Source organism: Oncorhynchus keta, unplaced genomic scaffold (genome assembly GCF_023373465.1).
Source record: "Oncorhynchus keta strain PuntledgeMale-10-30-2019 unplaced genomic scaffold, Oket_V2 Un_scaffold_6334_pilon_pilon, whole genome shotgun sequence".
Classification (NCBI taxonomy): domain Eukaryota; kingdom Metazoa; phylum Chordata; class Actinopteri; order Salmoniformes; family Salmonidae; genus Oncorhynchus; species Oncorhynchus keta.
Window position 1 is genome coordinate 38,302 of NW_026290980.1, and position 25,270 is coordinate 63,571.

The following is a 25,270-nucleotide window of genomic DNA, read 5'->3' on the forward strand; positions in this document are numbered from 1 at the left end:
GAGACATGTGACTCTCTCCACTAGGAAATGGTCATTCTCCTGCATCGATGTCCTGATGTTGATTCAGAGACATGTGACTCTCTCCACTAGGAAATGGTAATTCTCCTGCATCGATGTTGATTCAGAGACATGTGACTCTCTCCACTAGGAAATGGTCATTCTCCTGTATCGATGTTGATTCCCAGAGACATGTGACTCTCTCCACTAGGAAATGGTCATTCTCCTGCATCGATGTTGATTCAGAGAGATGTGACTCTCTCCACTAGGAAATGGTCATTCTCCTGCATCGATGTTGATTCAGAGACATGTGACTCTCTCCACTAGGAAATGGTCATTCTCCTGCATCGATGCTGATTCCCAGAGACATGTGACTCTCTCCACTAGGAAATGGTCATTCTCCTGCATCGATGCTGATTCCCAGAGACATGTGACGCGCTCCACTAGGAAATGGTCATTCTCCTGCATCGATGTCCTGATGTTGATTCAGAGAGATGTGACTCTCTCCACTAGGAAATGGTCATTCTCCTGCATCGATGTCCTGATGTTGATTCAGAGACATGTGACTCGCTCCACTAGGAAATGGTCATTCTCCTGTATCGATGTTGATTCAGAGAGATGTGACTCTCTCCACTAGGAAATGGTCATTCTCCTGCATCGATGTTGATTCAGAGAGATGTGACTCTCTCCACTAGGAAATGGTCATTCTCCTGCATCGATGCTGATTCAGAGACATGTGACTCTCTCCACTAGGAAATGGTCATTCTCCTGCATCGATGTCCTGATGTTGATTCAGAGAGATGTGACTCTCTCCACTAGGAAATGGTCATTCTCCTGCATCGATGTCCTGATGTTGATTCAGAGACATGTGACTCGCTCCACTAGGAAATGGTCATTCTCCTGTATCGATGTTGATTCAGAGACATGTGACTCGCTCCACTAGGAAATGGTCATTCTCCTGCATCGATGCTGATTCCCAGAGACATGTGACTCTCTCCACTAGGAAATGGTCATTCTCCTGCATCGATGCTGATTCCCAGAGACATGTGACGCGCTCCACTAGGAAATGGTCATTCTCCTGCATCGATGTCCTGATGTTGATTCAGAGAGATGTGACTCTCTCCACTAGGAAATGGTCATTCTCCTGCATCGATGTCCTGATGTTGATTCAGAGACATGTGACTCGCTCCACTAGGAAATGGTCATTCTCCTGTATCGATGTTGATTCAGAGAGATGTGACTCTCTCCACTAGGAAATGGTCATTCTCCTGCATCGATGTTGATTCAGAGAGATGTGACTCTCTCCACTAGGAAATGGTCATTCTCCTGCATCGATGCTGATTCAGAGACATGTGACTCTCTCCACTAGGAAATGGTCATTCTCCTGCATCGATGTCCTGATGTTGATTCAGAGACATGTGACTCTCTCCACTAGGAAATGGTCATTCTCCTGCATCGATGTCCTGATGTTGATTCAGAGACATGTGACTCTCTCCACTAGGAAATGGTCATTCTCCTGCATCGATGTTGATTCAGAAACATGTGACTCTCTCCACTAGGAAATGGTCATTCTCCTGCATCGATGTTGATTCAGAAACATGTGACTCTCTCCACTAGGAAATGGTCATTCTCCTGCATCGATGTCCTGATGTTGATTCAGAGACATGTGACTCTCTCCACTAGGAAATGGTCATTCTCCTGCATCGATGTTGATTCAGAGACATGTGACTCGCTCCACTAGGAAATGGTCATTCTCCTGCATCGATGTCCTGATGTTGATTCAGAGACATGTGACTCTCTCCACTAGGAAATGGTCATTCTCCTGCATCGATGCTGATTCCCAGAGACATGTGACTCTCTCCACTAGGAAATGGTCATTCTCCTGCATCGATGCTGATTCAGAGACATGTGACTCTCTCCACTAGGAAATGGTCATTCTCCTGCATCGATGCTGATTCAGAGACATGTGACTCTCTCCACTAGGAAATGGTCATTCTCCTGCATCGATGTTGATTCCCAGAGACATGTGACTCTCTCCACTAGGAAATGGTCATTCTCCTGTATCGATGTTGATTCCCAGAGACATGTGACTCTCTCCACTAGGAAATGGTCATTCTCCTGCATCGATGTTGATTCAGAGACATGTGACTCTCTCCACTAGGAAATGGTCATTCTCCTGTATCGATGTCCTGATGTTGATTCAGAGACATGTGACTCTCTCCACTAGGAAATGGTCATTCTCCTGCATCGATGTCCTGATGTTGATTCAGAGACATGTGACTCTCTCCACTAGGAAATGGTCACTCTCCTGCATCGATGTCCTGATGTTGATTCAGAGACATGTGACTCTCTCCACTAGGAAATGGTCATTCTCCTGCATCGATGTCCTGATGTTGATTCAGAGACATGTGACTCTCTCCACTAGGAAATGGTCATTCTCCTGCATCGATGTCCTGATGTTGATTCAGAGACATGTGACTCTCTCCACTAGGAAATGGTCATTCTCCTGTATCGATGTCCTGATGTTGATTCAGAGACATGTGACTCTCTCCACTAGGAAATGGTCATTCTCCTGCATCGATGCTGATTCAGAGACATGTGACTCTCTCCACTAGGAAATGGTCATTCTCCTGCATCGATGTTGATTCAGAGACATGTGACTCTCTCCACTAGGAAATGGTCATTCTCCTGCATCGATGTCCTGATGTTGATTCAGAGAGATGTGACTCTCTCCACTAGGAAATGGTCATTCTCCTGTATCGATGCTGATTCAGAGACATGTGACTCGCTCCACTAGGAAATGGTCACTCTCCTGCATCGATGCTGATTCAGAGACATGTGACTCTCTCCACTAGGAAATGGTCATTCTCCTGCATCGATGTCCTGATGTTGATTCCCAGAGACATGTGACTCGCTCCACTAGGAAATGGTCATTCTCCTGCATCGATGTCCTGATGTTGATTCCCAGAGACATGTGACTCTCTCCACTAGGAAATGGTCATTCTCCTGCATCGATGTTGATTCAGAGACATGTGACTCTCTCCACTAGGAAATGGTCATTCTCCTGTATCGATGCTGATTCCCAGAGACATGTGACTCGCTCCACTAGGAAATGGTCATTCTCCTGTATCGATGTTGATTCAGAGACATGTGACTCGCTCCACTAGGAAATGGTCACTCTCCTGTATCGATGTTGATTCAGAGACATGTGACTCGCTCCACTAGGAAATGGTCATTCTCCTGCATCGATGTCCTGATGTTGATTCAGAGACATGTGACTCTCTCCACTAGGAAATGGTCATTCTCCTGCATCGATGTCCTGATGTTGATTCAGAGACATGTGACTCTCTCCACTAGGAAATGGTAATTCTCCTGCATCGATGTTGATTCAGAGACATGTGACTCTCTCCACTAGGAAATGGTCATTCTCCTGTATCGATGTTGATTCCCAGAGACATGTGACTCTCTCCACTAGGAAATGGTCATTCTCCTGCATCGATGTTGATTCAGAGAGATGTGACTCTCTCCACTAGGAAATGGTCATTCTCCTGCATCGATGTTGATTCAGAGAGATGTGACTCTCTCCACTAGGAAATGGTCATTCTCCTGCATCGATGCTGATTCAGAGACATGTGACTCTCTCCACTAGGAAATGGTCATTCTCCTGCACGATGCTGATTCCCAGAGACATGTGACTCTCTCCACTAGGAAATGGTCATTCTCCTGCATCGATGCTGATTCCCAGAGACATGTGACGCGCTCCACTAGGAAATGGTCATTCTCCTGCATCGATGTCCTGATGTTGATTCAGAGAGATGTGACTCTCTCCACTAGGAAATGGTCATTCTCCTGCATCGATGTCCTGATGTTGATTCAGAGACATGTGACTCGCTCCACTAGGAAATGGTCATTCTCCTGTATCGATGTTGATTCAGAGAGATGTGACTCTCTCCACTAGGAAATGGTCATTCTCCTGTATCGATGTTGATTCAGAGAGATGTGACTCTCTCCACTAGGAAATGGTCATTCTCCTGCATCGATGTCCTGATGTTGATTCAGAGAGATGTGACTCTCTCCACTAGGAAATGGTCATTCTCCTGCATCGATGTCCTGATGTTGATTCAGAGACATGTGTGCTCCACTAGGAAATGGTCATTCTCCTGTATCGATGTTGATTCAGAGACATGTGACTCGCTCCACTAGGAAATGGTCATTCTCCTGCATCGATGCTGATTCCCAGAGACATGTGACTCTCTCCACTAGGAAATGGTCATTCTCCTGCATCGATGCTGATTCCCAGAGACATGTGACGCGCTCCACTAGGAAATGGTCATTCTCCTGCATCGATGTCCTGATGTTGATTCAGAGAGATGTGACTCTCTCCACTAGGAAATGGTCATTCTCCTGCATCGATGTCCTGATGTTGATTCAGAGACATGTGACTCGCTCCACTAGGAAATGGTCATTCTCCTGTATCGATGTTGATTCAGAGAGATGTGACTCTCTCCACTAGGAAATGGTCATTCTCTGCATCGATGTTGATTCAGAGAGATGTGACTCTCTCCACTGAAATGGTCATTCTCCTGCATCGATGCTGATTCAGAGACATGTGACTCTCTCCACTAGGAAATGGTCATTCTCCTGCATCGATGTCCTGATGTTGATTCAGAGACATGTGACTCTCTCCACTAGGAAATGGTCATTCTCCTGCATCGATGTTGATTCAGAAACATGTGACTCTCTCCACTAGGAAATGGTCATTCTCCTGCATCGATGTTGATTCAGAAACATGTGACTCTCTCCACTAGGAAATGGTCATTCTCCTGCATCGATGTCCTGATGTTGATTCAGAGACATGTGACTCTCTCCACTAGGAAATGGTCATTCTCCTGCATCGATGTCCTGATGTTGATTCAGAGACATGTGACTCTCTCCACTAGGAAATGGTCATTCTCCTGCATCGATGTCCTGATGTTGATTCAGAGACATGTGACTCTCTCCACTAGGAAATGGTCATTCTCCCTGTCCTGATGTTGATTCAGAGACATGTGACTCTCTCCACTAGGAAATGGTCATTCTCCTGCATCGATGCTGATTCAGAGACATGTGACTCTCTCCACTAGGAAATGGTCATTCTCCTGCATCGATGTTGATTCAGAGACATGTGACTCTCTCCACTAGGAAATGGTCATTCTCCTGCATCGATGTCCTGATGTTGATTCAGAGAGATGTGACTCTCTCCACTAGGAAATGGTCATTCTCCTGTATCGATGCTGATTCAGAGACATGTGACTCGCTCCACTAGGAAATGGTCACTCTCCTGCATCGATGCTGATTCAGAGACATGTGACTCTCTCCACTAGGAAATGGTCATTCTCCTGCATCGATGTCCTGATGTTGATTCCCAGAGACATGTGACTCGCTCCACTAGGAAATGGTCATTCTCCTGCATCGATGTCCTGATGTTGATTCCCAGAGACATGTGACTCTCTCCACTAGGAAATGGTCATTCTCCTGCATCGATGTTGATTCAGAGACATGTGACTCTCTCCACTAGGAAATGGTCATTCTCCTGCATCGATGCTGATTCCCAGAGACATGTGACTCGCTCCACTAGGAAATGGTCATTCTCCTGTATCGATGTTGATTCAGAGACATGTGACTCGCTCCACTAGGAAATGGTCATTCTCCTGTATCGATGTTGATTCAGAGACATGTGACTCGCTCCACTAGGAAATGGTCATTCTCCTGCATCGATGTCCTGATGTTGATTCAGAGACATGTGACTCTCTCCACTAGGAAATGGTCATTCTCCTGCATCGATGTCCTGATGTTGATTCAGAGACATGTGACTCTCTCCACTAGGAAATGGTCATTCTCCTGCATCGATGTTGATTCAGAGACATGTGACTCTCTCCACTAGGAAATGGTCATTCTCCTGTATCGATGTTGATTCCCAGAGACATGTGACTCTCTCCACTAGGAAATGGTCATTCTCCTGCATCGATGTTGATTCAGAGAGATGTGACTCTCTCCACTAGGAAATGGTCATTCTCCTGCATCGATGTTGATTCAGAGAGATGTGACTCTCTCCACTAGGAAATGGTCATTCTCCTGCATCGATGCTGATTCAGAGACATGTGACTCTCTCCACTAGGAAATGGTCATTCTCCTGCATCGATGCTGATTCCCAGAGACATGTGACTCTCTCCACTAGGAAATGGTCATTCTCCTGCATCGATGCTGATTCCCAGAGACATGTGACGCGCTCCACTAGGAAATGGTCATTCTCCTGCATCGATGTCCTGATGTTGATTCAGAGAGATGTGACTCTCTCCACTAGGAAATGGTCATTCTCCTGCATCGATGTCCTGATGTTGATTCAGAGACATGTGACTCGCTCCACTAGGAAATGGTCATTCTCCTGTATCGATGTTGATTCAGAGAGATGTGACTCTCTCCACTAGGAAATGGTCATTCTCCTGCATCGATGCTGATTCAGAGACATGTGACTCTCTCCACTAGGAAATGGTCATTCTCCTGCATCGATGTCCTGATGTTGATTCAGAGAGATGTGACTCTCTCCACTAGGAAATGGTCATTCTCCTGCATCGATGTCCTGATGTTGATTCAGAGACATGTGACTCGCTCCACTAGGAAATGGTCATTCTCCTGTATCGATGTTGATTCAGAGACATGTGACTCGCTCCACTAGGAAATGGTCATTCTCCTGCATCGATGCTGATTCCCAGAGACATGTGACTCTCTCCAGAAATGGTCATTCTCCTGTGATGCTGATTCCCAGAGACATGTGACGCGCTCCACTAGGAAATGGTCATTCTCCTGCATCGATGTCCTGATGTTGATTCAGAGAGATGTGACTCTCTCCACTAGGAAATGGTCATTCTCCTGCATCGATGTCCTGATGTTGATTCAGAGACATGTGACTCGCTCCACTAGGAAATGGTCATTCTCCTGTATCGATGTTGATTCAGAGAGATGTGACTCTCTCCACTAGGAAATGGTCATTCTCCTGCATCGATGTTGATTCAGAGAGATGTGACTCTCTCCACTAGGAAATGGTCATTCTCCTGCATCGATGCTGATTCAGAGACATGTGACTCTCTCCACTAGGAAATGGTCATTCTCCTGCATCGATGTCCTGATGTTGATTCAGAGACATGTGACTCTCTCCACTAGGAAATGGTCATTCTCCTGCATCGATGTTGATTCAGAAACATGTGACTCTCTCCACTAGGAAATGGTCATTCTCCTGCATCGATGTTGATTCAGAAACATGTGACTCTCTCCACTAGGAAATGGTCATTCTCCTGCATCGATGTCCTGATGTTGATTCAGAGACATGTGACTCTCTCCACTAGGAAATGGTCATTCTCCTGCATCGATGTTGATTCAGAGACATGTGACTCGCTCCACTAGGAAATGGTCATTCTCCTGCATCGATGTCCTGATGTTGATTCAGAGACATGTGACTCTCTCCACTAGGAAATGGTCATTCTCCTGCATCGATGCTGATTCCCAGAGACATGTGACTCTCTCCACTAGGAAATGGTCATTCTCCTGCATCGATGTCCTGATGTTGATTCAGAGACATGTGACTCTCTCCACTAGGAAATGGTCATTCTCCTGCATCGATGTCCTGATGTTGATTCAGAGACATGTGACTCGCTCCACTAGGAAATGGTCACTCTCCTGCATCGATGTTGATTCAGAGACATGTGACTCTCTCCACTAGGAAATGGTCATTCTCCTGCATCGATGCTGATTCCCAGAGACATGTGACTCTCTCCACTAGGAAATGGTCATTCTCCTGTATCGATGCTGATTCCCAGAGACATGTGACTCTCTCCACTAGGAAATGGTCATTCTCCTGTATCGATGCTGATTCAGAGACATGTGACTCTCTCCACTAGGAAATGGTCATTCTCCTGCATCGATGTCCTGATGTTGATTCAGAGACATGTGACTCTCTCCACTAGGAAATGGTCATTCTCCTGCATCGATGCTGATTCAGAGACATGTGACTCTCTCCACTAGGAAATGGTCATTCTCCTGTATCGATGCTGATTCCCAGAGACATGTGACTCTCTCCACTAGGAAATGGTCATTCTCCTGCATCGATGTTGATTCAGAGAGATGTGACTCTCTCCACTAGGAAATGGTCATTCTCCTGCATCGATGTTGATTCAGAGAGATGTGACTCTCTCCACTAGGAAATGGTCATTCTCCTGCATCGATGCTGATTCAGAGACATGTGACTCTCTCCACTAGGAAATGGTCATTCTCCTGCATCGATGTCCTGATGTTGATTCAGAGAGATGTGACTCTCTCCACTAGGAAATGGTCATTCTCCTGCATCGATGTCCTGATGTTGATTCAGAGACATGTGACTCGCTCCACTAGGAAATGGTCATTCTCCTGTATCGATGTTGATTCAGAGAGATGTGACTCTCTCCACTAGGAAATGGTCATTCTCCTGCATCGATGTTGATTCAGAGAGATGTGACTCTCTCCACTAGGAAATGGTCATTCTCCTGCATGTCTGATGTTGATTCAGAGACATGTGACTCTCTCCACTAGGAAATGGTCATTCTCCTGCATCGATGCTGATTCAGAGACATGTGACTCTCTCCACTAGGAAATGGTCATTCTCCTGCATCGATGTCCTGATGTTGATTCAGAGAGATGTGACTCTCTCCACTAGGAAATGGTCATTCTCCTGCATCGATGTCCTGATGTTGATTCAGAGACATGTGACTCGCTCCACTAGGAAATGGTCATTCTCCTGTATCGATGTTGATTCAGAGACATGTGACTCGCTCCACTAGGAAATGGTCATTCTCCTGCATCGATGTCCTGATGTTGATTCAGAGACATGTGACTCTCTCCACTAGGAAATGGTCATTCTCCTGCATCGATGTCCTGATGTTGATTCAGAGACATGTGACTCTCTCCACTAGGAAATGGTCATTCTCCTGCATCGATGTCCTGATGTTGATTCAGAGACATGTGACTCTCTCCACTAGGAAATGGTCATTCTCCTGCATCGATGTCCTGATGTTGATTCAGAGACATGTGACTCTCTCCACTAGGAAATGGTCACTCTCCTGTATCGATGTTGATTCAGAGACATGTGACTCGCTCCACTAGGAAATGGTCATTCTCCTGCATCGATGTCCTGATGTTGATTCAGAGACATGTGACTCTCTCCACTAGGAAATGGTCATTCTCCTGCATCGATGTCCTGATGTTGATTCAGAGACATGTGACTCTCTCCACTAGGAAATGGTCATTCTCCTGTATCGATGTTGATTCAGAGACATGTGACTCGCTCCACTAGGAAATGGTCATTCTCCTGCATCGATGTCCTGATGTTGATTCAGAGACATGTGACTCTCTCCACTAGGAAATGGTCATTCTCCTGTATCGATGTTGATTCAGAGACATGTGACTCGCTCCACTAGGAAATGGTCATTCTCCTGCATCGATGTCCTGATGTTGATTCAGAGACATGTGACTCTCTCCACTAGGAAATGGTCATTCTCCTGTATCGATGTTGATTCAGAGACATGTGACTCTCTCCACTAGGAAATGGTAATTCTCCTGTATCGATGCTGATTCCCAGAGACATGTGACTCTCTCCACTAGGAAATGGTCATTCTCCTGCATCGATGTCCTGATGTTGATTCAGAGACATGTGACTCTCTCCACTAGGAAATGGTCATTCTCCTGCATCGATGTCCTGATGTTGATTCAGAGACATGTGACTCTCTCCACTAGGAAATGGTCATTCTCCTGCATCGATGTCCTGATGTTGATTCAGAGACATGTGACTCGCTCCACTAGGAAATGGTCATTCTCCTGTATCGATGTTGATTCAGAGACATGTGACTCTCTCCACTAGGAAATGGTCATTCTCCTGTATCGATGTTGATTCAGAGACATGTGACTCTCTCCACTAGGAAATGGTCATTCTCCTGTATCGATGTTGATTCCCAGAGACATGTGACTCTCTCCACTAGGAAATGGTCATTCTCCTGTATCGATGTTGATTCCCAGAGACATGTGACTCTCTCCACTAGGAAATGGTCATTCTCCTGTATCGATGTTGATTCCCAGAGACATGTGACTCTCTCCACTAGGAAATGGTCATTCTCCTGTATCGATGTTGATTCCCAGAGACATGTGACTCTCTCCACTAGGAAATGGTCACTCTCCTGTATCGATGTCCTGATGTTGATTCCCAGAGACATGTGACTCTCTCCACTAGGAAATGGTCATTCTCCTGCATCGATGTCCTGATGTTGATTCAGAGACATGTGACTCTCTCCACTAGGAAATGGTCATTCTCCTGTATCGATGTTGATTCAGAGACATGTGACTCTCTCCACTAGGAAATGGTCATTCTCCTGTATCGATGTCCTGATGTTGATTCCCAGAGACATGTGACTCTCTCCACTAGGAAATGGTCATTCTCCTGCATCGATGTCCTGATGTTGATTCAGAGACATGTGACTCTCTCCACTAGGAAATGGTCATTCTCCTGTATCGATGTCCTGATGTTGATTCCCAGAGACATGTGACTCTCTCCACTAGGAAATGGTCATTCTCCTGTATCGATGCTGATTCCCAGAGACATGTGACTCTCTCCACTAGGAAATGGTCCCTGAAGAACTGACTTCCAGTGAACAGGCTTTATTTTGTGTCACAGAATTCCCTCAAATTAAAGACTTTATCCACCACAGATCTGTCGTTATTATTTTTCAAAAAACACGAATTGAAACGGTATTGTCTTCACTTAAAAATATAAATAAAAGTTGTGTTCGGTGCAAACGTCAAAGTACACGTAGAAGCCATATATAAAAGACATGCAATGGATCTCAACGCAAAGATGATCTCGACACACAATTAATCTTCTCCTTTCCCCCTTCTGATGACCAGGTGGCGAATCGCATCTCTGCATGTCTGGCAGACATATCAGTGTGGATGACGGATCACCACCTCAAGCTGAACCTTGGCAAGACGGAGCTGCTCTTCCTCCCGGGGAAGGACTGCCCGTTCCATGATCTCGCCATCACGGTTGACAAATCCATTGTGTCCTCCTCCCAGAGCGCTAAGAACCTTGGCGTGATCCTGGACAACACCCTGTCGTTCTCAACTAACATCAAGGCGGTGGCCCGTTCCTGTAGGTTCATGCTCTACAACATCCGCAGAGTACGACCCTGCCTCACACAGGAAGCGGCGCAGGTCCTAATCCAGGCACTTGTCATCTCCCGTCTGGACTACTGCAACTCGCTGTTGGCTGGGCTCCCTGCCTGTGCCATTAAACCCCTACAACTCATCCAGAACGCCGCAGCCCGTCTGGTGTCTGTCTGTCTGTCTAACTGTCTGTCGCTGGGTGTTTCACTAACCCCTGTCTGTCTGTCTTCCTAACCATCTTAAATAAGCATGCCCCATTCAAGAAATTTAAAACCAGGAACAGATATAGCCCCCAGACCTGACTGCCCTTAACCAACACAAAAACATCCTATAGTGTTCTGCATTAGCATTGAACAGCCCCCGTGATATGCAGCTGTTCAGGGAAGCTAGAAACCATTATACACAGGCAGTTAGAAAAGCCAAGGCTAGCCTTTTCAAGCAGAAATTTGCTTCCTGCAACACTAACTCAAAAAAGTTCTGGGACACTGTAAAGTCCATGGAGAATAAGAACACCTCCTCCCAGCTGCCCACTGCACTGAAGATAGGAAACACTGTCACCACTGATAAATTAACCATAATTGAGAATTTCAATAAACATTTTTCTACAGCTGGCCATGCTTTCCACCTGGCTACCCCTACCCCGGTCAACAGCATTGCACCCCCCACAGCAACTCGCCCAAGCCTTCCCCATTTCTACTTCTCCCAAATCCATTCAGCTGATGTTCTGAAAGAGCTGCAAAATCTGGACCCCTACAAATCAGCCGGGATAGACAATCTGGACCCTTTCTTTCTAAAAAATTATCTGCCGAAATTGTTGCCACCCCTATTACTAGCCTGTTCAACCTCTCTTTCGTGTCGTCTGAGATTCCCAAAGATTGGAAAGCAGCTGCGGTCCTCCCCCTCTTCAAAGGGGGGGACACTCTTGACCCAAACTGCTACAGACCTATATCTATCCTACCATGCCTTTCTAAGGTCTTCGAAAGCTAAGTCAACAAACAGATTACCGACCATTTCGAATCTCACCATACCTTCTCTGCTATGCAATCTGGTTTCAGAGCTGGTCATGGGTGCACCTCAGCCACGCTCAAGGTCCTAAACGATATCTTAACCGCCATCGATAAGAAACATTACTGTGCAGCCGTATTCATTGATCTGGCCAAGGCTTTCGACTCTGTCAATCACCACATCCTCATCGGCAGACTCGACAGCCTTGGTTTCTCAAATGATTGCCTCGCCTGGTTCACCAACTACTTTTCTGATAGAGTTCAGTGTGTCAAATCGGAGGGTCTGCTGTCCGGACCTCTGCCAGTCTCTATGGGGATGCCACAGGGTTCAATTCTTGGACCGACTCTCTTCTCTGTATACATCAATGAGGTCTCTCTTGCTGCTGGTGAGTCTCTGATCCACCTCTACGCAGACGACACCATTCTGTATACTTCTGGCCCTTCTTTGGACACTGTGTTAACAACCCTCCAGGCAAGCTTCAATGCCATACAACTCTCCTTCCGTGGCCTCCAACTGCTCTTAAATACAAGTAAAACTAAATGCATGCTCTTCCACCGATCGCTGCCTGCACCTGCCCGCCTGTCCAACATCACTACTCTGGACGGCTCTGACTTAGAATACGTGGACAACTACAAATACCTAGGTGTCTGGTTAGACTGTAAACTCTCCTTCCAGACCCACATCAAACATCTCCAATCCAAAGTTAAATCTAGAATTGGCTTCCAATTTCGCAAACAAAGCATCCTTCACTCATGCTGCCAAACATACCCTTGTAAAACGGACCATCCTACCAATCCTCGACTTCGGCGATGTAATTTACAAAATAGCCTCCTATACCCTACTCAACAAATTGGATGCAGTCTATCACAGTGCAATCCGTTTTGTCACCAAAGCCCCATATACTACCCACCATTGCGACCTGTATGCTCTCGTTGGCTGGTCCTTGCTTCATACTCGTCGCCAAACCCACTGGCTCCATGTCATCTACAAGACCCTGCTATGTAAAGTCCCCCCTTATCTCAGCTCGCTGGTCACCATAGCATCTCCCACCTGTAGCACACGCTCCAGCAGGTATATCTCTCTAGTCACCCCCAAAACCAATTCTTTCTTGGCCACCTCTCCTTCCAGTTCTCTGCTGCCAATGACTGGAACGAACTACAAAAATCTCTGAAACTGGAAACACTTATCTCCCTCACTAGCTTTAAGCACCAACTGTCAGAGCAGCTCACAGATTACTGCACCTGTACATAGCCCACCTACAATTTAGCCCAAACAACTACCTCTTTCCCAACTGTATTTATTTTATTTATTTATTTATTTTGCTCCTTTGCACCCCATTATTTTTATTTCTACTTTGCACATTCTTCCACTGCAAATCTACCATTCCAGTGTTTTACTTGCTATATTGTATTTACTTCGTCACCATGGCCTTTTTTTGCCTTTACCTCCCTTATCTCACCTCATTTGTTCACATCGTATATAGACTTGTTTATACTGTATTATTGACTGTATGTTTGTTTTACTCCATGTGTAACTCTGTTGTTGTATGTGTCTCACTGCTTTGCTTTATCTTGGTCAGGTCGCAATTGTAAATGAGAACTTGTTCTCAACTGACCTACCTTGTTAAATAAAGGTGAAATAAAAGATAAAAACATTTATTATGACTTTTATTATAAAACTTTCCTATTATTTCTCTCTGGTCTTTCTCTCTGCATTGTTGGCAACGGCCAGTCAGTCAGCATTTCACTGCACCTGTTGTTTACCAAGCATGTGACACAATCTGATGGTGCTAATGAGACCATTAAAATGCAAAGGCCTGTCATCGTCCTCTACAAACACACACCGGTCGGCCCTAGACAGCCTATGCAAATTACAAAACCGCCAGAACAACCCAAAAATAATACAATGACGTTTGTTTTGGGCTCTAAAATGTGTTTATTGTGATCAAGTTCCATCCCCATGATCGACTATTTTAAAGTTGGCTACAAATAGACATTTAAACAGTGATCCATTCTGACTGCTACATATCTATTTAAATAGTGATCCATTCTGACTGCTACATATCTATTTAAAAAGTGATCCATTCTAACTGCTACATATCTATTTAAATAGTGATCCATTCTAACTGCTACATATCTATTTAAACAGTGATCCATTCTAACTGCTACATATCTATTTAAACAGTGATCCATTCTAACTGCTACATATCTATTTAAATAGTGATCCATTCTAACTGCTGCATATCTATTTAAACAGTGATCCATTCTAACTGCTACATATCTATTTAAATAGTGATGCCAGCACCACAGTCCAGCCACCACCCACCCTGCCTGCACCACAGTCCAGCCCCCACCCACCCTGCCTGCACCACAGTCCAGCCCCCACCCACCCTGCCTGCACCACAGTCCAGCCCCCACCCACCCTGCCTGCACCACAGTCCAGCCCCCAGCCCGGGTCACAGTCCAGCCCTCCAGCCAGCGTCACAGTCCAGCCCCCACCCATCCTGCCTGCGCCAGCCAGCCCCCAAGCGCCACAGTCCAGCCCCCAGCCCGGGTCACAGTCCAGCCCCCAGCCCTCCAGCCAGCGTCACAGTCTAGCCCCCACCCATCCTGCCCGCGCCAGCCAGCCCCCAAACGCCACAGTCCAGCCCGCAAGCACCACAGTTCCCTATATAGTGCACTACTTTAGACCAAAGCCCTATTCCCTACATAGTGCACTACTTTAGACCAGAGCCCTATTCCCTACATAGTGCACTACTTTAGACCAGAACCCTATTCCCTACAAAGTGCACTACTTTAGACCAGAGCCCTATTCCCTACATAGTGCACTACTTTAGACCAGAGCCCTATTCCCTACATAGTGCACTACTTTAGACCAGAGCCCTGGTTCCGGCGCCGACTGAGATGGCCGCCTCGCTTCGCGTTCCTAGGAAACTATGCAGTTTTTTGTTTTTTTACGTGTTATTTCTTACATTAGTACCCCAGGTCATCTTGGGTTTCATTACATACAGTCGAGAAGAACTACTGAATATAAGATCAGCGTCAACTCACCATCAGTACGACCAAGAATATGTTTTCCGCGATGCGGATCCTGTGTTCTGCCTTACAAACAGGTCAACGGAATGGATCGCATGCAGCGACCCAAGGAAACGACTCCGAAAAAGAGGCGGTGTTCTGGTCAGACTCCGAAAAAGGGCACATCGCGCACCACTCCCCAGCATTCTTCTTGCCAATGTCCAGTCTCTTGACAACAAGGTTGACGAAATCCGAGCAAGGGTGGCATTCCAGAGGGACATCAGAGACTGCAACGTTCTCTGCTTCACGGAAACATGGCTCACTGGGAAGACGCTATCCGATGCGGTGCAGCCAACGGGTTTCTCCACGCATCGCGCCGACAGAAACAAACATCTCTCTGGTAAGAAGAGTGGCGGGGGCGTATGCCTCATGACTAACGGGACATGGTGTGATGAAGGAAACATACAGGAACTCAAATCCTTCTGTTCACCTGATTTAGAATTCCTCACAATCAAATGTAGACCGCATTATCTTCCAAGAGAATTCTCTTCGATTATAATCACAGCCGTATATATCCCCCCAAGCAGACACATCGATGGCTCTGAACGAACTTTATTTAACTCTTTGCAAACTGGAAACCATTTATCCGGAGGCTGCATTCATTGTAGCTGGGGATTTTAACAAAGCTAATCTGAAAACAAGACTCCCTAAATTTTATCAGCATATCGATTGCGCAACCAGGGGTGGTAAAACCTTGGATCATTGCTACTCTAACTTCCGCGACGCATATAAGGCCCTGCCCCGCCCCCCTTTCGGAAAAGCTGACCACGACTCCATTTTGCTGATCCCTGCCTACAGGCAGAAGCTAAAACAAGAGGCTCCCACGCTGAGGTCTGTCCAACGCTGGTCAGACCAAGCTGACTCTACACTCCAAGACTGCTTCCATCACGTGGACTGGGACATGTTTCGTATTGCGTCAGATGAAAATATTGACGAATACGCTGATTCGGTGTGCGTGTTCATTAGAACGTGCGTCGAAGATGTCGTTCCCATAGCAACGATAAAAACATTCCCAAACCAGAAACCGTGGATTGATGGCAGCATTCGCGTGAAACTGAAAGCGCGAACCACTGCTTTTAATCAGGGCAAGGTGTCTGGTAACATGTCCGAATATAAACAATGCAGCTATTCCTCCGCAAGGCTATCAAACAAGCTAAGCGTCAGTACAGAGACAAAGTGGAATCTCAATTCAATGGCTCAGACACAAGAGGCATGTGGCAGGGTCTACAGTCAATCACGGACTACAAGAAGAAACCCAGCCCAGTCACGGACCAGGATGTCTTGCTCCCAGGCAGACTAAATAACTTTTTTGCCCGCTTTGAGGACAATACAGTGCCACTGACACGGCCTGCAACGAAAGCATGCGGTCTCTCCTTCACTGCAGCCGAGGTGAGTAAGACATTTAAAGGTGTTAACCCTCGCAGGGCTGCAGGCCCAGACGGCATCCCCAGCCGCGCCCTCAGAGCATGCGCAGACCAGCTGGCAGGTGTGTTTACGGACATATTCAATCAATCCCTATACCAGTCTGCTGTTCCCACATGCTTCAAGAGGGCCACCATTGTTCCTGTTCCCAAGAAAGCTAAGGTAACTGAGCTAAACGACTACCGCCCCGTAGCACTCACTTCCGTCATCATGAAGTGCTTTGAGAGACTAGTCAAGGACCATATCACCTCCACCCTACCTGACACCCTAGACCCACTCCAATTTGCTTACCGCCCAAATAGGTCCACAGACGATGCAATCTCAACCACACTGCACACTGCCCTAACCCATCTGGACAAGAGCAATACCTATGTGAGAATGCTGTTCATCGACTACAGCTCGGCATTCAACACCATAGTACCCTCCAAGCTCGTCATCAAGCTCGAGACCCTGGGTCTCGACCCCGCCCTGTGCAACTGGGTACTGGACTTCCTGACGGGCCGCCCCCAGGTGGTGAGGGTAGGCAACAACATCTCCTCCCCGCTGATCCTCAACACGGGGGCCCCACAAGGGTGCGTTCTGAGCCCTCTCCTGTACTCCCTGTTCACCCACGACTGCGTGGCCACGCACGCCTCCAACTCAATCATCAAGTTTGCGGACGACACAACAGTGGTAGGCTTGATTACCAACAACGACGAGACGGCCTACAGGGAGGAGGTGAGGGCCCTCGGAGTGTGGTGTCAGGAAAATGGTCCTTCTGTAGCTCAGTTGGTAGAGCATGGCGCTTGTAACGCCAGGGTAGTGGGTTCGATTCCCGGGACCACCCATACGTCGAATGTATGCACACATGACTGTAAGTCGCTTTGGATAAAAGCGTCTGCTAAATGGCATATATTATTATATATATATATAAAATAACCTCACACTCAACGTCAACAAAACTAAGGAGATGATTGTGGACTTCAGGAAACAGCAGAGGGAACACCCCCCCTATCCACATCGATGGAACAGTAGTGGAGAGGGTAGCAAGTTTTAAGTTCCTCGGCATACACATCACAGACAAACTGAATTGGTCCACTCACACTGACAGCGTCGTGAAGAAGGCGCAGCAGCGCCTCTTCAACCTCAGGAGGCTGAAGAAATTCGGCTTGTCACCAAAAGCACTCACAAACTTCTACAGATGCACAATCGAGAGCATCCTGGCGGGCTGTATCACCGCCTGGTACGGCAACTGCTCCGCCCTCAACCGTAAGGCTCTCCAGAGGGTAGTGAGGTCTGCACAACGCATCACCGGGGGCAAACTACCTGCCCTCCAGGACACCTACACCACCCGATGTTACAGGAAGGCCATAAAGATCATCAAGGACATCAACCACCCGAACCACTGCCTGTTCACCCCGCTATCATCCAGAAGGCGAGGTCAGTACAGGTGCATCAAAGCTGGGACCGAGAGACTGAAAAACAGCTTCTATCTCAAGGCCATCAGACTGTTAAACAGCCACCACTAACATTGAGTGGCTGCTGCCAACACACTGTCATTGACACTGACCCAACTCCAGCCACTTTAATAATGGGAATTGATGGGAAATGATGTAAATATATCACTAGCCACTTTAAACAATGCTACCTTATATAATGTTACTTACCCTACATTATTCATCTCATATGCATATGTATATACTGTACTCTACATCATCGACTGCATCCTTATGTAATACATGTATCACTAGACACTTTAACTATGCCACTTTGTTTACTTTGTCTACATACTCATCTCATATGTATATACTGTACTCGATACCATCTACTGTATGCTGCTCTGTACCATCACTCATTCATATATCCTTATGTACATATTCCTTATCCCCTTACACTGTGTATAAGACAGTAGTTTTGGAATTGTTAGTTAGATTACTTGTTGGTTATCACTGCATTGTCGGAACTAGAAGCACAAGCATTTCGCTACACTCGCATTAACATCTGCTAACCATGTGTATGTGACAAATACAATTGGATTTCATTTGATATTCCCTACATAGTGCACTACTTTAGACCAGAGCCCTATTCCCTACATAGTGCACTACTATAGACCAGAGCCCTATTCCCTACATAGTGCACTACTTTAGACCAGAGCCCTATTCCCTACATAGTGCACTACTTTAGACCAGAGCCCTATGGGTCCTAGTGCACTACTTTAGACCAGAGCCCTATTCCCTACATAGTGCACTACTTTAGACCAGAGCCCTATTCCCTACATAGTGCACTACTTTAGACCAGAGCCCTATGGGTCCTAGTGCACTACTTTAGACCAGAGCCCTATTCCCTACATAGTGCACTACTTTAGACCAGAGCCCTATGGGTCCTAGTGCACTACTTTAGACCAGAGCCCTATGGGTCCTAGTGCACTACTTTAGACCAGAGCCCTATGGGTCCTAGTGCACTACTTTAGACCAGAGCCCTATGGGTCCTAGTGCACTACTTTAGACCAGAGCCCTATGGGTCCTAGTGCACTACTTTAGACCAGAGCCCTATGGGTGCACTACTTTAGACCAGAGCCCTATGGGTGCACTACTTTAGACCAGAGCCCTATGGGTGCACTACTTTAGACCAGAGCCCTATGGGTCCTAGTGCACTACTTTAGACCAGAGCCCTATGGGTCCTAGTGCACTGCATAGGGGGTCATTTGGAAAGCAGATCAGGATGGGCTGAGGAAGTCTGATAACCAAAGGACGATTCAAACAGATGACAGGCAGGATGGACAAAACAATGAGCCTTGATGTTGTCAGCACTGGACACAAACACTTCAATAAGAGGGAGACTGAAGGTTAACTTCCTAACGATATGAACACACCTTGTTTGCCCTTTGAACTGAAAATCATTAACACACTTTCAGGCACTACTGCAATGTTTCCCGTTTTAATGTCACATGAACAAGTACAGTGAAATGACTGTCTGGCAAACTCAATGTATTGCACAGTGTAGGTCTACAGCTGGAATGTTAAGCTCCCAATGCTATGATGAACCCAGTGTAAATAATGTATTATGACTGGTGTTAACAGTAAACTGACACGCAACTAGGAAGTAGCCTAACCTCTATACCTCAGAGACAATACAATATCCAGGCTGAAACTGGCTGAACAAGGAAACATACCTGTCATCGTTCTGACAGAAGCAACAATGACAGAGTAGATAGATAAGTGGCCCCAGGTCATAACAGGCATGTTAGGCCATAACAGGCCAAGCCCTTGATCATGGGTCTCAGTTACATTACATGACATAAGAGTTTTCTGTACGGGGGAGTTTTGCAAAGAGCCCCGACTCTCAGTCTAAACGTGTCACTCGCAGTACGGTTTTGGAAGCATAAGGACCATCCTTCTGTGGTCCTTCTGTAGCTCAGTTGGTAGAGCATGGCGCTTGTAACGCCAGGGTAGTGGGTTCGATCCCCGGGACCACCCATACGTAGAATGTATGCACACATGGTAAGTCGCTTTGGATAAAAGCGTCTGCTAAATGGCATATATTATTATATTATTATTATCCATATCTCCAAGAAATAATAATAATTTAAAGAAAGGTTCAATTCATAAACACCTTTTTAGGGTTAGTGTTCCCACACAGTCATATCTCCATGTTAGAGCGCGTGCTTACAGAAAACAGATGGAAGACAGAGTCGACTACCTGTGCTAATTAGCTATCTGCTTCACGGAAGACAGAGTCGACTACCTGTGCTAATTAGCTATCTGCTTCACGGAAGACACGGACCTCACAAATGTGTCATCACTGACAAATACTGTAGACTGTAACTGTGTTAAAACCAGTTTGTGAAATTATTTTGTGATATGTGATATGAAATTGTGATATGAATTTATGTTTCTAGAACAATACCACAATATGAGAATCAATTCACCTTTTAGATGGGAGTATTTGGCTGATTTGGCTTCCAGAACCAATCATCCCTTAAAACAGAACATCTCAGGTCCTCGGACTATATGGGGTAAAGTTAGGCGACTTTAGTCCATTATATTGGTCTATAACAGGCCACACCACTTCCCCCTCTGGCTGGTGTGCTGCTGGCAGGCTTTATTTCAGTTCTGGAGGGGATGGGGCTGGAGTGGTGTCATTCATTCAAATCCACCCCATGCCACAATACTCCACATCAAAAACAGCTGGGGCCAAATACAGTGTATCTAGTTAGTCATGGCTAACGTGTAGCTAACTATATTAAGATAATTTACTACTGAATAGACAGCTTAGCCGATGACTTGATTGCATTATGGATTGCAAGCTAACGTTGGCTAGCTACATAGCTAATGATAAATATTGCTATGGATGAAACGTTAGCTAGCTAGCTACTTAGCTAAGGATAAATATTGCTATGGATGTAACGTTAACTAGCTACTTATTGATACATTTAGCTACGGCTGTAAGGTTTGTTATGTGATTAATATGTGCCCCAGTTTGTTTGATAGCTACTTACCAAGCTAACTATACAGCAACGTTTTAAGATCACATCGATATAAACAAGACTCAGTATTATCAAATGAAGCTAGTTAGTGGCCTGCTAATGCAACTAGCTAGCTAACCTGCTAATACAACTAGCTAGCTAACCTGCTAATGCAACTAGCTAACCTGCTAGCTTGCCAACTAGTTAGCTACCCTGCTAATACAACTAGCTAACCTGCTAGCTGGCCAACTAGTTAGCTACCCTTCTAATACAACTAGCTAACCTGCTAGCTGGCCAACTAGCTAGCTACCCTGCTAATGCAACTAGCTAACCTGCTAATGCAACTAGCTAACCTGCTAATACAACTAGCTAACCTGCTAATGCAACTAGCTAACCTGCTAATGCAACTAGCTAACCTGCTAGCTTGCCAACAACCTTGGGCATAACGAGCCACACCCATCTATTGCTATGTAGAGTTGTGACATGTCACCCTACCTGACATTACAACCATCATATAAAACGTTACAACACATGACATATGAACACGATGTTTTGACGTGTAAACACCGGGTTTTTGTCTAAAGCTAGCTCACCCTGCTCACTGTAGCATAGCAACAAAACCCTGGTCACTGTAGCATAGCAACAACGGGCTGTGAAGATATGTAGCTCACTGACGTTAACTGGCTTGGGATTTGGATGCTAACAAACAAAAGGTACTTTCAGTGTACTGTTCTACTTGGACCACCAACGAAAAAGACAATAAAATACATTTCTCTTTAAAATACACATTTCCGTACCGAAGTGTCGGACCGACACAAGCGGTGTCGGTGCTCTCAATTTCTTGCAAAATCCGTTCGTGCTCCGTTATACACTCCACGGATTCATTGTCCGCCATGTTGCTGGTAATCATCACAGTGTCGAGCGGTGACGGTGACACTGCGGTGAAACGGGTCAGTACCGGACTCGGTCGGTAAGGGGCGTAACGTTACCGGTGTGTGATGTCTTAGTGACAGCCAAAAGGCAGATGTTTACCCTGTTAAGAACCTACACATCAGTGTCAAATCTGATGTATTCGTCTATACAGTTAACTGGCCTTAGATCAGTAGAGGAGGGGATCTATGAATGAATAGTCCCTACTTATAAATTGATATTAATAGTAACAGAATGAACAACATCACGAAATAGTATTCTGTCCATGCTACATTTCCTTTAAAACTTCACTTCCATTGTACAATTAATTACAAAAAGTACCGTAGCTATTTGTACAGATAATTGTTTCCTGGTGAGAATAAAACTAATTGATTGTAATCACAATTAGCTATTATGAATAGATGAAAATGTCTCACATTTGACTAATGAATCTGTTCTACAATAGTTTGAACCTTGTTTGTTTTTTTATCCACATTTGGATAAAATTGAAAGTACCTTAATGTGGTTCCCAGGGGCAAGTCCACGGATTCAAGTTCAGCAAAAACAGTTCCAAAGCCCTTCTCGTCATCTCTGCTACCATCATCTTCAGGAATATCTGGTAAAGGTTTCTCCACTCTATCGCTGGACATTTCACAATTTCTAGCTTTGTGGAGAGAGTGATGGGAGATTTGTGCAGTAGGATATAGCTGTGGAGAGTTCCTGGTCACACACCTACTGGGGTCAATCAGGCTGTCAGCAGAATAAAAGCAACGAAGGGGAAACCGTCAACCTTGTGATCCGAGGAACTTTGAATCCAACAAAAAGAGTTCATTGCTTTTTTTGGTTAAATAGTGCCACGAATAACCCCATTCAACATAGAACGTTTACAAGACGTATGTAAGGAGTTCGTTTCTGGATAAATTGATTTTCCGTGCGGGTTTGAACAACACTCCTTCATAAATACATTTAATATATTTAGGTGAACTTGTTACGTGTCAAACTCATTCCACAGAGGGCCAAGTGTACTCCCTAGTACATGGTTGATTAATTAAGGTCACTGAACTCCCCTCACCTGGTTGTCTAGGTTTCAGTATTGAACTCCCCTCACCTGGTTGTCTAGGTCTCAGTAAGGAACCCCTCACCTGGTTGTCTAGGGTAAGGAACTCCCTCACCTGGTTGTCTAGGTCTCAGTGAACTCCCCTCACCTGGTTGTCTAGGTCTCAGTAAGGAACTCCCTCACCTGGTTGTCCACCTGGAACTCCCCTCACCTGGTTGTCTAGGTCTCAGTAAGGAACTCCCCTCACCTGGTTGTCTAGGTCTCAGTAAGGAACTCCCCTCACCTGGTTGTCTAGGTCTCAGTAAGAACTCCCCTCACCTGGTTGTCTAGGTCTCAGTAAGGAACTCCCCTCACCTGGTTGTCCAGGTCTCAGTAAGGAACTCCCTCACCTGGTTGTCTAGGTCTCAGTAAGGAACTCCCCTCACCTGGTTGTCTAGGTCTCAGTAAGGAACTCCCCTCACCTGGTTGTCTATGTCTCAGTAAGGAACTCCCTCACCTGGTTGTCTAGGTCTCAGTAAGGAACTCCTCACCTGGTTGTCTAGGTCTCAGTAAGGAACTCCCCTCACCTGGTTGTCTAGGTCTCAGCAAGGAACTCCCCTCACCTGGTTGTCTAGGTCTCAGTAAGGAACTCCCTCACCTGGTTGTCTAGGTCTCAGTAAGGAACTCCCTCACCTGGTTGTCTAGGTCTCAGTAAGGAACTCCCCTCACCTGGTTGTCCAGGTCTCAGTAAGGAACTCCCCTCACCTGGTTGTCAGGTCTCAGTAAGGAACTCACCTGGTTGTCAGGTCTCAGTAAGGAACTCACCTGGTTGTCTAGGTCTCAGTAAGGTCTGGTTGTCTAGGTCTCAGTAAGGAACTCACCTGGTTGTCTAGGTCTCAGTAAGGAACTCCCCTCACCTGTTTGTCTAGGTCTCAGTAAGGAACTCACCTGGTTGTCTAGGTCTCAGTAAGGAACTCCCCTCACCTGGTTGTCTAGGTCTCAGTAAGGAACTCCCCTCACCTGGTTGTCTAGGTCTCAGTAAGGAACTCACCTGGTTGTCCAGGTCTCAGTAAGGAACTCACCTGGTTGTCTAGGTCTCAGTAAGGAACTCACCTGGTTGTCTAGGTCTCAGTAAGGAACTCCCCTCACCTGTTTGTCTAGGTCTCAGTAAGGAACTCACCTGGTTGTCTAGGTCTCAGTAAGGAACTCCCCTCACCTGGTTGTCTAGGTCTCAGTAAGGAACTCACCTGATTGTCTAGGTCTCAGTAAGGAACTCCTCAGTAGGTCTCAGTAAGGAACTCCCTCACCTGGTTGTCAGGTCTCAGTAAGGAACTCCCCTCACCTGGTTGTCTAGGTCTCAGTAAGGAACTCACCTGGTTGTCTAGGTCTCATAACTCCCTCACCTTTCCCTGTCTAGGTCTGAAAGTATTGGCCCTCACCTGGTTTGTCTCAGTAAGGTTCAGGTCTCAGTAAGGAAACTCACCTGTTGTCAGGTCTTCCTCACCTGGTTGTCTGGCAAAAACAACTCCCCTCACCTGGTTGATTGTCTCAGCAACAGCTCAGCTAGGTCTCAGAACTCACCTGGTTGTCTGGTCCCAAATGGAACTCCCTATTAGGTTTCTAGTTGATCAGGGCCTAAAATTCCTCACCTGGTGTTCTTTAAACTAGTCAGGTCTATAAGGAATAGGGTGGCATGTGGGACGCGGCCACTGTCTGAGGGACAGGAAAGGCGGCTGGCTGCGTGGTTTGTTCTCAACGCTGTAGACACCTGTTTTGCTGACACCTGGTTGAGGTCTTATAAATTGGATTCAGTGACTCAGTCTTTACGTCACACAAAAACTGATGCACCTGGAGGTCAGGGCACCGTAAATAGGGAGGAACTCCCTCAGGCTTTACATCAACAACACCTGATGCACCTGGTTGTCTAGGTCTCAGTGGCAACCTCAGGTCCAGTAAACTCCCTCAGGTTGGTCTCAGTAAGGGAGGACTCCCTGGTAATTGCATCATACAACACTCTGATCACCGGAGGTTGGTGGCAGGAAACAGGGTCTGTGGTAATCCCAAATACAACCCTCTGAGTGCCCTAGGTTGATGGGCCTAAAAAGAGGTGTCCGGTTTAAACTGTGCACTACTCTGATGCACCGGGGAATAGGGTGGCATGTG

At 46.2% G+C, this 25,270-nt stretch overlaps 1 protein-coding gene and 1 long non-coding RNA gene across 2 annotated transcripts in view; both read right to left on the reverse strand.

The window, feature by feature from the left end:
* The window catches only part of LOC127929293 (exocyst complex component 6-like), a gene marked incomplete at its 3' end in the record, with an annotated part of 56,690 nt that extends 33,719 nt beyond the window's left edge, over positions 1 to 22,971 (reverse strand). The window contains exon 1 of the mRNA XM_052517277.1: positions 22,588 to 22,971. Within this exon, the coding sequence (XP_052373237.1) occupies positions 22,588 to 22,721 (134 nt within the window). The remainder of the gene's footprint in view (positions 1 to 22,587) is intronic.
* Positions 22,972 to 23,331: 360 nt separating this feature from the next.
* On the reverse strand, positions 23,332 to 24,239 carry LOC127929292 (uncharacterized). Its single transcript, XR_008134323.1, has 3 exons — positions 24,056 to 24,239; positions 23,518 to 23,589; positions 23,332 to 23,411 (listed from the first exon to the last, which is right to left on the reverse strand). It is a non-coding gene; the product is annotated as an uncharacterized LOC127929292 (long non-coding RNA).
* Between the last annotated feature and the right edge of the window lie 1,031 nt (positions 24,240 to 25,270).